Source organism: Mus caroli, chromosome 8 (assembly GCF_900094665.2).
Source record: "Mus caroli chromosome 8, CAROLI_EIJ_v1.1, whole genome shotgun sequence".
Lineage (NCBI taxonomy): Eukaryota > Metazoa > Chordata > Mammalia > Rodentia > Muridae > Mus > Mus caroli.
This window is the reverse complement of record NC_034577.1, coordinates 116,387,924-116,402,067: the sequence shown is the minus strand read 5'-3', so window position 1 is coordinate 116,402,067 and position 14,144 is coordinate 116,387,924. Positions and strand designations below refer to the sequence as shown.

The 14,144-nt window shown below is 48.0% G+C and overlaps 1 protein-coding gene across 1 annotated transcript in view; it reads right to left on the bottom strand.

The window, feature by feature from the left end:
* Positions 1 to 1,145: 1,145 nt before the first annotated feature.
* Positions 1,146 to 14,144, bottom strand: part of Disc1 (DISC1 scaffold protein) — a 211,809-nt gene continuing 198,810 nt past the window's right edge. Inside the window, exons 12-14 of the mRNA XM_021170050.2 lie at positions 12,096 to 12,213; positions 2,231 to 2,370; positions 1,146 to 1,781 (exon numbers count right to left, since the gene is read on the bottom strand). Of these exons, the coding sequence (XP_021025709.1) occupies positions 2,234 to 2,370; positions 12,096 to 12,213 (255 nt within the window). The 3' untranslated portion in view covers positions 1,146 to 1,781; positions 2,231 to 2,233. The remainder of the gene's footprint in view (positions 1,782 to 2,230; positions 2,371 to 12,095; positions 12,214 to 14,144) is intronic.

The following is a 14,144-nucleotide window of genomic DNA, read 5'->3' as shown; positions in this document are numbered from 1 at the left end:
TCATGACCTCACCAAGAGCTACAGTGGTATCAGAATAACATCAAACACCCATGCTGGCAGTGACAGTCAGGTTACGAAGCCCATGGAAGGCTTCCTTTGGAGCTGTCGCGGTTAGGAAGATTCTTGGCAACAGGGGGTGCTTCATTAAAATCACACCAAGGATTTGGGGGCTCCAGGTGCCATGTGACTGCTTCACCAGACTTTTGGAGGCACGATTATACATGGTTCAGGGATTTGTTTCATTATCAAAACATCAAGTCTGGAAACAAACTAAACATACTTCTTATTCAAATATATAAAATGTGACCTCAAAATGGTTCAGGTAATGCCTCAGGAAGTCAGTGAGCAGGCTCTTCAACGAAGTGGTCCTCACTTAGAGAATCCCTAGGTACCTTCCAGAGACAGAAGGGTGATTAGGAAGGGTTAAAAGCTGGATCCACGGGCCCAGAGGGAGGTAAGAGTGTATCATTCCCATATCTACAAAGGCAAGCAGAGCATCTTCAAGAGGTCTTCCCGGGCAGACTCATCAGACTATGCTGAGCTCAATGGGGGAATGTTGGGTTTGGTCTCTAAGATACAGGTGCACTGGAGCAATCCCAGAGGGGACAGCATAATGTCCCCCAAGCCTGAGGGAATTAGAAGCTTCCCATGAAGAAGTCCATCAGGCTTGGGGATGTTGGGGCTTGATGGAAGCTGGTAGACCCTCTTACAGGGTGGCTAGCTGAGCTGACTCCCAAGTAGGAGTTATGATATCAGGGTCTCATCATACAGATTTACATCTCTGAGGTACCTTCTTGTGGTAATTCATTGTCATTATCAACTTGACTGGGCTCAGAGTCACCTAAAAGGCAAAACTTCAAGTATTGTCCATAAGGGTGTTCCTGAAGACACTTGACTGAGGGAAACCCACTGCAAATGCGGGCGGTGGCATCACATGGGCTGAGGCTTTGTACTGAATGGAAAGGGGGAAAAGATTGAAGTAGCGTTGATCTCTCTGCTTCCTGTACACAGTGTGAACAACTGCCTCACGGTCCTGCCACCATGCATTCCCTTTTGTGATAGACTGTAGCCTCAAACCAGGAGCCCAAATAAACCCACATACCCACATTCTACCCTCCCTCCCTCCCTTCCATACTTCCTACCAAGTTGCTTTTGCCAGGTAGTTTTTCACAGCAACAGAAAACTACCTGACATACTTTCTTAGTTCGTCTCTTCAGCCTGTTTGAACAACCTGCCTGCAGCTGCCCCAGGAGGAGCCTCCGCTGAACCCAGGGAGCAATCCACAGGAACTTACTGCTCACCATTATGGAGCAGTGAGCTGCCTGTCTGAGTCCACATTGCCTCAGTGAATAGACACTGCTCTTCAGGCTCCATGACGGTCGGTCGTAATTCCCTGGAGAGGCTCAACGTGTCCATTGTCTCTTCCTGCACCCACGCCTCTCCTCACATTCTCGCCTCTCACCTCATTGGCCGGAATCTCAGAATGACTTGATGCAGCAGCAAGCACTGCTGGTGGTGCTGGTGGTGCTGGTGGCTGCAGCAGAGGCAGTGGTGGTTCTGTGCTGCAGCCATTGCCTTGGAACATAAAGGCTGCACCTTGCTGAGGCACCCTGTAGACATCTCCTGAGACTGAGCAGAGACCCCAGAGGAATTGGTCTGGGGAACTAAGGACCTGCACAGACTCTGAGGTTTGTGGGCTCCTGGCGTTGGAGTGTCTGTAGAAAGACCCCGGCAGGTATAGTGGCCATTTCATGTTTGGTTTTGAATGGAGAAAAAGCAGGCTGAAGGAGAAAGAAAGAAGAAGAAGAAGAAGAAGAAAAAAGAGTAGTAAGAAAAGAGACAACCCCCAGGGAGAGTTCACCCAGCTGGGAGAGTTTGTCTAGTGGGGTCCAAGATGGAATGACAGCCAGTTCCTGTGCTAGACGCTCCCATCATGACATGGGACAGGGACCTCTGGTGGCAATGGAACATAAGTATAGAGTCACTTTCTATATGTGATAAAGCATGGGGTACCTTCCCACTGGAGCACAGCAAGGCTCTGTATTATAGAATGGGTCCAGGCACGTTTGTGGATGCAGGGGAGTGGTTGTGCCGGAGTAATACTGCTGATGTGGTGGTCCATCTCCATCTCCCCAGCTCTACACCCACAACATGTGGTCTACCTCCGTCCCAGCCCCCACTCCACCCTGATGCCATGTGGCTCCCCTCCCCCGCCCCCCTCCACACTCACACCTCAGGCCTCCGTTTCCTGAGCACCAGCTGTCGGATAGGAAGCTGAGGCCTCTCCTCCTGCCTCCTTTGTTGGCTGGAGCTGCAGGATCATGGCCTGCAGTGTTTCCTTCACAGTCTGGAGCTCCCCCTGGAGAGACTGTAGACATTGTTAAGGAGCACGCAAGGAGGGGGCCCAGCTTCCTGCAGCCCCCACTGGGCCTGTGAGAGAGCAAGCCGGCCTTGGAGAACAGGTGGACACTGACCTTGAATCGTAGCTCCATACTCTTCCAAACTCTAGCCACTAAATATTGATGTAAATTTTATATTTCCTTTTTTTGAAATTAAAAAAAAAAACCACCATGACTTCTGCCGGGTCCAAGGTTATTAATTTTCAAATTTTGGTTTTAAAACTTTGAAGAAAGACTCAGCCGCCAAACCGAAATAGATGTTCAACCCATCTCACTGACTCTCGGTGAGGTGTGACAGTGTGGCCACAGAGCTCCTCAGTCCCCATACTGGGCGGGCGACTGTCACATCCAAGGGCTCTGATTGGAAAGGGAAGATGCTTGAGATAAGAGTCTCCTCACAAAACCTAACATCTGGGACCACCGTGAGAGGGACCCTCAACAGCAACTGTGTGTACTCTTGACATTATGATCCAGCCAGCTCAGTGTCAGGGACCGTGGTCCCTGCTCACAAGGGTCACTCCAGTCCCTAGTACAAAGCCCTTTAAAGCTCTGTTTCTTCTGCATGGGTAACTTTGGATTCCACTCCGCCCTGGGTTCCAGCTGTGGCCATTTGTCTACTGTAGAATAAAAAGCTCTTCCCCGTCTGGGTTGCTAGATTTGTTTCTTCTTGCATACCTGGGCTACTAACTTCCTAATCTGTAAAGTGGTTTCCTCTGGAAAGAAAACAGCCACCAAGAACTCGGCAAGTAATAAATAACACAGGACAGATAAAAGCTCCCAAGGAGTCACTTCTCTAGACATTCAAGCAAAACACTTGACCAACAGTAGTCTTTTTGTTCCCATATAAGCAGACCCCCTGTCTCTTCCTTTTGGGCCACTGTACAAACATAAGAGTTGGGCCGAGACAGCAAAAAATGCTGCCTCATCCAGTAGAGAGAACGGGAAAGTAGAAACAAGTTGGTAGATCCTAACTATGTTTAAGTCTTCAGGTGAGGTCAAGCCGCCATGGGGTCAGACACGGAGGAAGCTGAGTTTGGGGAGAGGGCAAAGACCAAGCAGGCCACAGGTCACCTGCACTACAGTGCTGTTCTCCTCACATTCCATGTCAGCACAGGGTCTAAAGAAAGCCACACCTGTGGGGTCTGATTAATGAAAATCCTCCTACTCTTTTTAGAATAAAGAACTCCCAGGGATCTCGGGAATCCTGCAACGGAGCCTTTCCTAAACAGACACACCCATCCACCCTGGAAAGTTCGGGTACTTTTATCTGCTGGAGGATTCAGCCAATTTCACTTGTGCGTCATGTACATGCACTCCGAAGATGGCCACCATCTTTGCACCCTTTGAACCTGAGGGGAACAAGGGCAGTATGCGTAGAGCAAGAGAGGAAGGGCTCTAGTGAAGAGCCTTTGGATTTTGTTGTAGAAAGTTTTTGTGGTTTTGGGTTTTTTCTCCAGACCTCTGGAAAGATCTACTGATCTCGGGGGGGAGCCATGTGACTTCACGAAAGCCAAAATCATGTTGCAGGCTGAACACCAAGCTGCAATTTGTCACAGGCCTGGTCTTTGTGAGGAGCAAGTGGAGTACACAGTGGTCCTGACAATGTCCTGGGCTCTGATTACCTTTGACACTGGCCTGGACTTGCACAGCACTTTAGACTCTGCCAAGTGATGACAGGGTCTTACAGGGAATGTGTCATGAAGCCAAAAAGTGACACTCGGAAATGTCTGGGACCACAGAGCAAACTAAAAAATAATAATAATAATAAAAAAAGGCTAAAGACAGAGAAAAGTCACCAGAGGAAAAGACTAAGTTATAAAATTAAATTAACACATCAGCTTCACACATAATAATTTCCATTATTGCACCAAAGAGTCAGTGAGATGGGATCTGAGAATGCAAGTCCCCTGGGAAGTTGGGAAAATTACATCATGTGTACTTAATTGTCCCATCTGTAAGAGACAGACTCTCACAGCTTAGTCACAGAGGCAGGGCCTAAGGTTGCTTGTGTGTGTGTGAGTGTGTGCATGTGAGCATGTATGTGTGTGCATTTGTGTGTGTGTGTATGTGTGTGTGAGAGAGAGAGAGAGAGACAGAGAGACAGAGAGCGTGCCTTTTGTAAGGCACCATGAGGTTTATGGCTTATTTCCCAGCACAATGGCTGAAAACATCATTTACAAAGCCTTTGGCATAAGAATCACTAATACAATTAAAATCACATTCATAGGGGCTCGAGAGACGGCCCAGCAGCTGAGAGCATTTGCAATTCAAGAGAGAATTTGCAGAGAGATCTTGCAGTGTAGTTCCCAGCACATACACATCCTGGAGCCACATGCAAATCCAGGTCCAGGGATGTGACACCCTTTCTGACCTCTACAGGTACATGCACTCATGTGCACACAAACACACACACACACACACACACACACACACACACACCACTACCACCACCAACACCACCACCACCACCAACAAAAAACAAACCTTTAAAACATCATGGCTATCTTTACAAACGTTCACACCCTTGTGTGTGTGTGTGTGTGTTGTGTAAATGGGTGATGTGTACTGAAATGGAAGAATCCAGAATAAAACATGGAACTGGGGGCCAGGCAGTTCAATGAAATAGTTTGGGAAGAAATACTCCAGAAATAAGCCATGTAGGACTAGAAAACAATTTCAGGCGGACAGCCACCCTGGAAGGTAGACGATTAGGTCTCTCATGCCTTTCAGATGCCCATGCATGCATGTCACATTTAAATCCACCTGCATGACAGAGAAAACCTCACAACTGTGTCTCACTCTACACTTGGGAGAAAGGAGCACGCAGACAGGAATTCTCTCTTTTCTTTTCTCATTTAAAAGATTGGCTGTTGCTTACCCTCTACTGGGTATCAGGTGTCCCCCTTAGCCTCCAGCAGCCCAGAATTGGCTCTTGGTGGGGTCTAAACACCTAGAGGAGGGCAGAGAGCCAACATAAAGTCATGTGGATGGCTTGCTGGCCATGCTGAGAGTTCCAGAGAGATGGCAGACCAGAGGCCTAGCTGAGTGCTCTGGCTGTCCCGCAGAGGATCATTAAAGGGGCAGAGAGACTAATGAGGAACTTTGAGGGTGAGAAAGACAGAGGACTCTAATGGGGAAAGGTGCTGAGAATAGCTCCCAGATAACTGATCTGAGCAAAGAAATGAGAAAGCAGGCTGCCAGGTGCTGAGAGAAGCCTCCAGAATGGTGGGGTTGGGGGGAGGCGTAAAGGGAAGGGATAGAGGACTCAAAGGCCGTTTTGTTTGGAGACTGTCTCTTGCCATGTAGCTCGTGTGGGCACTGCAGGGTTGTACTAAGCTGAGCATGCAGATTCAACTTTAAACGCAGTAAAGGAGAATCTATGAAACGTAATGGGAAATGGGCTGAGTCACTGTTCAGAGGCCAAGGCAAGAGCCATGCACTTGGGGCCACACCAAACCATGCATTTGAAAAAAAAAAAATTCTGTAACATTGTCCCACTGATGTTGCTGTTCAGAGTTCAGGGCTAGAGCCACAGCAAATCATGCATTTGAAAAAAAAAATTCTGTAACATTGTCTCACTGATGATGCAGTTTAGTGAAAGTACAAAGGGTCTTCAGGGCTGGGGAGATATCTCAGTTGGTAAACACTGGATGTGCAAGCAGGAAGACCTCCATTCCACCGCCTAGGCAAAAAGCCAGGCAGGGTGGCATATGTGGCCACAGTGCTGAGGAGGTAGAGACAGGGGGATTCCTGAGACTCATTAGCCAGCCAGGGTAGCTGAAGTGGCAGTCCCCAGGATCAGTGAGAGACTTTGTCCTAAAAAATAAAGTTCAGAGCAGTTGAAGACATCTGATACCAACCTCTGACTTCCATGTGCACACACAAAGATGTACACATGCACACAGTTACCTGAATTGGTCTACTTTATACTGCTGGGTTTTTTTTTTTTTTTTTGGTGGGGGGGGGGTTGCTAGGAATTGAACCCATGGCTTTGCATTCTAAGCAAGCATTTGACCACTGAGTCACAACTTCAGCTCTTTTGTTGTATTTTTCCCATTAACTAATTAATTTATTTATTTATCCCCTTTATATCCTGATCGAAGCCCCCCATCTCCTCGTCTCTGCCACACATGGCCCTTCCCACCACATCCCCTCCCCTCCCCTCTGGGAATCAAGAGTCCCAACTCTCTTTTTATATTTTGTTATGAGAAAGAATCTCAGAAAGCTGCTAAGGCTAGCCTTGAACCTGAAAACCTCCTGTCTAACTCTCCCAGGTTGTTGGGATTAAAGGCAATGCATGACCCTCTGCAGTCAATGTGGACTCCAGCAGAAAACTGACCTGTGTAGGGGGGAGGGCAGTCAGGAGAAAAGCCCTATCCACACACACCCAGAAAGTAGGCAAGCATAGGGAATCAGTTAACAACCGAGGACTCCGCTTGGCTTGGGCTGTGCATATAGCTCTCTTCTAGCAATGCTGTCAGCAGCCTAGGACTCTCGCCTGCAAGTGATACACGCATCCATCCCTGTGAATAATGCACTGGATAATCTATTGCCAATCTAGAACCCCCACCTGCCTGGAGCTGCAGGCACCAGCCTCTCTGAACAATGAAATCAGTTTCTCATCTCCTTAACAACTATCCCAGTAGGAGGGGCTAGACTGGTTTTAGATGCATGTACAATAAAGCAAACTGTGTCCTCAAAGTGCACCTTCGGGGAGAATCCCCTATTTTCCATTGCAGGCCTATATGTAATCTGGCATATGTTTGACATCAGATGTGTTATGAGAAGAGACGAGAGAGAAGAATATATAACTTAAACTATGTCAGTTAAAATAGAGAACCACACAAACGACATCCTTAGAAACTGAATTCCCACTCTCTATCTCCATGAAAGGAGCCCTCAGGGCCTTTGAGTACCTACATTCATGATGTCCACTCTCATTCTTGAACACACATTTTCTGGCCTTTTGGTGAAAAAAGCACTCTTGCTACTTGTGCAAATCTGTATCTACTAATTTTGATGCTTTGAGTAAGACACCAAGGACCTACAGACACCTGACCCAGCCCCTTTCCACTGGTGGCACAGAGAGACCGTGTCACCAGCCTCGTGCTAAGTTCACACTGTGTCCCATGGGCAGCAGAGTCATCTTGCTCTGCACACATTGTCTGCTCCAACTTTTTGTACCCAGACCTTGGCAGAAAGGAGAAGGAAGCACAAGGCTGCTACCCTCCATCAGCTGAGCACAGTGGTGCCTCAGAGAGCAGCCTGCCCAGATCTGCACTCTCCCACTATAAATTACTGAAGGTCTCCACAGATGTCCATCCTTCCTGCTTTTTGGTTTTAGAAGCAAACGATCATTTCCAAGGAGACAGGGCAATCGCCCCTCAGCTCTGTTACCTTGGCCTCTTCGGGCTACACACTGGAAAGTGGAATCAGACAGGAGCCCTTTGGGGCTGTGGAGTTTATTCATGAGCCTGGATACATTTAGTCTCTGCATGCCATCAAGACTAGCAAGACGAATCAACTGGGCACCATGCATTCCCAATGAGCAGAGAGAATAGGCTCCCAAGAGGCTTCTGGACAGGGATGCAAATACCACGTAAATAGAATCAGCCTGGTCCTTGCTCATCTATGACTCAGCAGAGGCTGGCAGAGCTGCCCGGGGCTTTGGGAGATGCCAGGATATGATCCTTTCCTCCTATAGTGAGCTATGGAAGTCAAAGGAGGGAAAAAAAAAAAAAAAAGGAGGGGAAAAACAAGTCCTGCTTAACAATTCACCAAAGCCTAAAAGCTTTCCAATGGAGGCATTCCGGACTGGAGGAACGGTTACACAGACTCAAAGGGGGATTTTGGAATGGAGCTGCTAATTAGAATCCAGAACCTGTGAAATCATCCCTCAAGTTCAGACCACTGCTAATGGATCCCCAGCATGCCTAGAGTGAAGTCACAGCCCCGTCCTCTCCCCAGAGGCCCCACGCTCCCCTCCCCACCGCCTGCTCTCCCAGTTAACCAAGCAAGCGGTCACCTCTGGCTGATGGTTTGAGTTGTTCACAATGCCTGTAACTCGGGAAGCCTGCCAGGAGGACAAAGAGGCAGCCTGTTTTCCTCCATCCCCAGATCTGCCAGCCCAGCCTTCCTCTACCACCCAGCAGGCTGCCGTGGCTCTGACACCGACAGACTGTGCAAAAACTGTTCAGAAGGTTTAGAAGCCCCGGCAGTATTGTCCCCAGCCCGCCCCTCTGTGTATGGCTCGCTGGTACACCACCTGCTTTGCTCCTGCAGGCGTGTGGCTTACGATAAGGGGGCCCTACCCCAGGAAGAATGGGCAGCCACAGCATCCGGGACTCAAGTCCTCCAGAAAGGTGTCCCCCGTGGGTTTACGTCAGCACATTCCAGTGTGGACTTGGATTAAACAGCAATCGTCTGCTACGCATGCGCAGTGGGTCCTGGCAGCCCGCTTAACAGAATCAAGTGAGACGCCACCCTCACTGCGCTGCTCTTCTGTGCTATTAGTTGCGAGCTGAGCTTTTTCTTTCAGCTGCGCTCAGCATTGTGCCTTTGATCACAAACGAAAACACACACCAGCCAGAGCTTGGCTGGGGGATTCCTGCAGCCTCTTTGGACGCCTTGATAAATTCTAATTTGAAACAACAGCTTTTATTTGTTGTGGAACCCCACGGAGCATTGTGAACACGGCTTCCTGTCTTGGGCCCATTGTAATACGGGAATCCAAGTGCTACTTCAGATTAAAGACACACTCTGTGTATTATTCTCGTTCAGTGACACCGAACATGGGCTGGATTTCAGAGGAAAGCTGGGATAAATGTGTGTTTGTGGTGTAGATGTTATCTAAGGAGGGGCTGACTCAGTACCCAACCCAGCACTTTCTGCTCTTAGTGGCATGGTATGGAATGTCCTGGACAGGGTCAAATGCTTGAACAGTTGTTCGCGGTGGTAGTGCTGTTTGGCAGAATCGTGAAACCTTTAAGAGGCAGCTCCTGACTGGTGTAAGTGGGTCATCAAAGATGGACCCTGTGATGGTTTGTATATGCTGGGCCCAGGGAGTGGCACTTCTAGGAGGTGTGGCCTTGGAGTGGGTGTGGCCTTGGAGTAGGTATGGCCTTGCAGTAGGTGTGGCACTGTGGGTGTGGCTTTAAGACCCACTTCCTAGCTGCCTAGAAGTCAGTCAGTCTTCTCTTAGAGGCCAGCGAATGAAGATGTAGAACTCTCAGCTCCTCCTGCACCATGCCTGCCTGGATGCTGCCATGTTCCTTCCTTGATGATACTGGACTGAACCTCTGAACCCATAAGCCAGCCCCAATTAAATGTTCTTGTAAACATCGCCTTGGTCATGGTGTGTGTTCACAGCAGTAAAATCCTAACTAAGACAGGTCCCAAGGGCCCTAATCCTGGTCTAACATCCCCTACCTTTGGCATGAGATCTCTACTTCTTGAGCCACTAAAGATGCTAGAAGCCACACCACAAATTCCCATCTCCCTGGGTGGCATCATCAGGTGTCATGCCCTCTCACCATGATCTGGATCATGAGCTACACCCCACTCAGCTGTCCCAAAACCTCCCCACCCCAGCAGACCTAGGACAAACCCCACTGTTATGGGAAATATTTAAATAATGAACCTGCCAACTCTCCACGCTCCTGCTTCTCTCAACCTGCCAACTCTCTGATCCCATCGGGCCACGTTCCCACTCTAGTACCAGCACTGGTGGGCCACAACACTATGTCCCAGCTGGGTCCCACCTGCTTTGTCCCACATTCCAATAACCAAAGAGATCTGCCATCCTCACAATTTGATAATACAATACCCAGTAACCGGTAAAATCAAGACTCTTAAGCTTATAGCTAACCAATGAGATTTATGTATCAATATTGTACAATTTACAAGATGGCAATAAATAATTTCAGAACCAATTGATAATGATAAAGCTTTAACCCAAACATTCTAACCTTTTGATAACACCAAGTCAGCCTCCATTCTCCTCCTCTCTCCTCCTGAGACCTCTCTGTCTCTGTAACTCTTTGATCTGCCTCCCTTTTCCCTGTCCAATCACAGGCCTCCCCTGCACTTAATGTAATTGGACAGGGAAAATCCTGTGACACCCCTCCCCACCACAGTGTTTGGCTCTGTGTCATTACCTGGCAATAATCACTGTCCTATTTCATAGACGCCTGTCCCTTAGAAAGTTCAAGTCTGTGTGATCTACTAACACACTACCTCCTTCTCCTGCTTCCTGGACCAATTGCAGGTTACATTCTGGACTTAGAAGAGGCAGGGCACTGTGCAGAACAGGATTTAAAAACAAGCAAACAAACCATGGAAATGGCAGCAGAAGTCGTTCAAGGCACATCAAGGAACATCCTGCTAAGTTCATAAGCAGGGGAAAGATGTCAAGTTACCACGAGATACACTGACGCCACTATCGGCCGCTCATCAGAACTCTCCTGAATGAGACCAATCTCTGACTGTTCAAAGCTACTTAAATATATATGCATGGAGAGGAAGCAAAATAGGACCCAATGTTCTAAAAAGTCAGGCAATGAGAAGCAAAGACCAAAATGCCTACATTTCCCGCAAACATTAAAAAAAAAAAAAAAGCCAGGCTGTTGAACAGAGAGTAATAGACAAGTAGATGACCATAGCTACAGCAAGCCACTTGTGAGTGAACCCCTGAGGGGAATCAGGGGAGGTAAGCACCCCTCCCCGTTCGTGTTCCTGAGATGGTTAACTTTTTAGCTGACACCTTGCCCAGATCTAGAATCACTGAAGTTGAACAATTGTCTACGTCAGGTTGGCCTGTGGGCAGCACCTTTCCCTAGGCTAAGAGCCTGAGCTGTGCAAGAGAGGAGGAAGCTAGCTGATTAAGCAGGCAGGCAGCATGGGCATACTTGCTTCTCTCGGCTCGTGACTGTGGGCGTGAGGTGACTTGACTAGACTAGCCACTTGAATTCCTACCTTGACCTCCCCTCCAGTGATGAAATTTAATCCGGAAGTGTGAACCAGACAAACCTTCCCTCCCCTAAGTTGCTTTTGGTCAGGGTGTTTTACCAACAGCCACTAGAAATAAAACTAGAACAGAACTCATCCACACCCTTCCAAAGAGCTGCCCAGTGACAAGGGTATGCACATGTCACCAGGGATGCATGCTTCCTGTTGCACACACAAGTGAGCCCAGATGTCTCTTGGATGTAGGTGTCTGTCATGTGGCATAAGATACTGAGTTCGGTGCAAGAAAATACGATTATCAGAACCAAGGAGGACTCTGTGAAGCCTGACCATGAGTATGTGTTAGATATCAGAAAGAAGGTACCCACAATGGTGTTAGTTTTTACACCCCACTATCTATGACCTGCAGAAGGCAGGAAAAAGGACTTCAAAGAAGGCTTTGGAAACTCTTGATATTGTAAAGGTCCTTAAGAAGGTGAGCCAGTAAAATTGCTATGTTTCTTTCTGGTTGTTCCTCTATGCCATATAAACCCATCCTCATGCCTGCCAAAGCCTCCATTTTGCTTTGGTCCTGCTGTGTGCCTGTCTCAGACTCTGTGGCTAACAGACCCAAGATGTGCCAGACTACAGATAAGATCAACAGTCTCCTCCATCTGCTGGGGTATGGGAAGGCGCTACAGCACTTTTAGACTTCCTTTTGTAAAACAATTCCTGAGATACTGAAAAGGATATGAAAGAGAGCTTCGTCGTGACTGTACATGGCCCCGAGAAGCTGGTCTTCCAGGTGTAGGAGCCTCACGCCTATGGCTTCACACTTTTCTCCAACTTCAGCAGAAACGATGTGAGAATCCTGGTCAGAGAATGAGAGATGTGTCAGTTAGCTACAGGATGCTATGTGTGCAGTCAGAAGGCGTGGATAGCTCTCCTGGTTTCCGTGCCTCTGTGGGAAACCTGACAGAGATACCACTTCTCTAAGAGGTCACTCTCGAGAGTGCAGGAGCCCAACTCAAGTCAATTTTCAGACAATTCACGACACGAGAGAAATGGTAACAAACTGGGCAGAGGTGTCACCAGGAAGACTGGGTTTACAGAGAAGGTCAGAGGGATATTTAAGGGCACTAGAATTTAACAGGGCATTCAGAATTTGTCTGCAAAGCAGACTTGGCCCCTGACAGTCAGACTCTGAAGGAGACTTAGTTTGCTTATTTATTTACTTAAATGTGTTCATTCATTCTTGAGTGTGCATGTTCATGTGTGTATGGGTATATGTGCATGTGGAGGGTATGCATACCCATGTGTGTTCATGTGTGTGGATACCAGAGGACAACCTCAACCACCATTCTTTGGGTGTCATTGACCTTGGGGGTTTTTTGTTGTTGTTGTTGTTGTTTCTTTGTTATTTTTAAAAGAATATGTGTGTGTGTGTGTGTGTGTGTGTGTGTGTGTGTGTAGCTGCCTTCAGGCACACCAGAAGAGGGCATCAGATTCCATTACAGATGGTTGTGATTCTCCATGTGTTTGCTGGGAATTGAACTCAGGAATTGAACTCAGGACCTCTGGAAGAACAGTCAGTGCTCTTAACTTCTGAGCCATCTCTCCTGCCTGTGGTTGGTTGGTTGGTTGGTTTGGTTTGGTTTTTGAGAGGCAGTGTCTCTCTCATTGGTCTGGATGTGACTGGTTGGTCTAGGGTGGCTATCAAGAGAGCCCTGGGGACTCACCTGTCTCTGCTACCCCAGCTCAGAGATCACAAGCATCTGCCACAATACCTATTGTGACAGAGGTGATGGTGTCTGACATGGTGCCAGGTCACCACTGGTCATCAGGCATGGGACAAGCATGGTTCAATGAACAAATCTTGAAGCCCCCCTGGTCCTGTAGTATTTCCCCTTCACAGCCCATCCCATACACGAGCAGGTGCCACCTCTATGCCACTTTTTTTTTGCAGAACCACTGCACGGCAGAGTCTAAAGGTTTTTGTGGCACTGGCTGGTCTAAGCAGCATGTCAGTGGTCCCTCCAGACTCTCCCCACAAACCAACCTTGGCCAGGGTAGCCTGAATTATCACCTTCTCTCCCTTCTCTTCCTGAGAGTACAAGTTCTTCTGCCTTCCTCTAAGCCAGGCCCCAAGCAAGCCTACCTTGCGGAGTATCAGCTCAGACCTGAGTGACATGAGCTGTGAACTCACATATGGGCCATAGGCTGGCCATTCATCCCAGGGCTCCGTGAGCAGCACTTGGGTCACAAATTCTTAACAGTAATGAGCAAGGTCAAGGAAACCAGAGAGTAGAGGATCTGAGAATAAAGGAGAAAATGAGAAAGAAATGGCTTAGAATTAAAGTCACAATATGAAGATAAATGTTCTCCCAGCTAAGTGTGAAAGACTCAGAAAGCCGATTAAAAGAACTTTGCATAGGGATTAAGGTTCTACAGATTAAATGGACAGGCTACTACAAAAACTGCAACTAATTGTTACAGAGTATTTGATCACTCTGTAAACACCAAGATTGTGCTATTTACTGGAGGAAAAAAGACCTGCTTCTAGTTGTGGTGTGGCTCAGCCTTAGCACATCACTCAGGTCTGAGCTGATGCTCCACAAGGTAGGCTTGCTTGGGGCCTGGCTTAGAGGAAGGCAGAAGAACTTGTACTCTCAGGAAGAGAAGGAAGAGAAGGTGATAATTCAGGCTACCCTGGCCAAGGTTAGTTTGTGGGGAGAGTCTGGAGGGACAATGTGCTAGCTAGCTAATCCTCTAGCTGAAATAGAATATGAACATGCCCTTAGC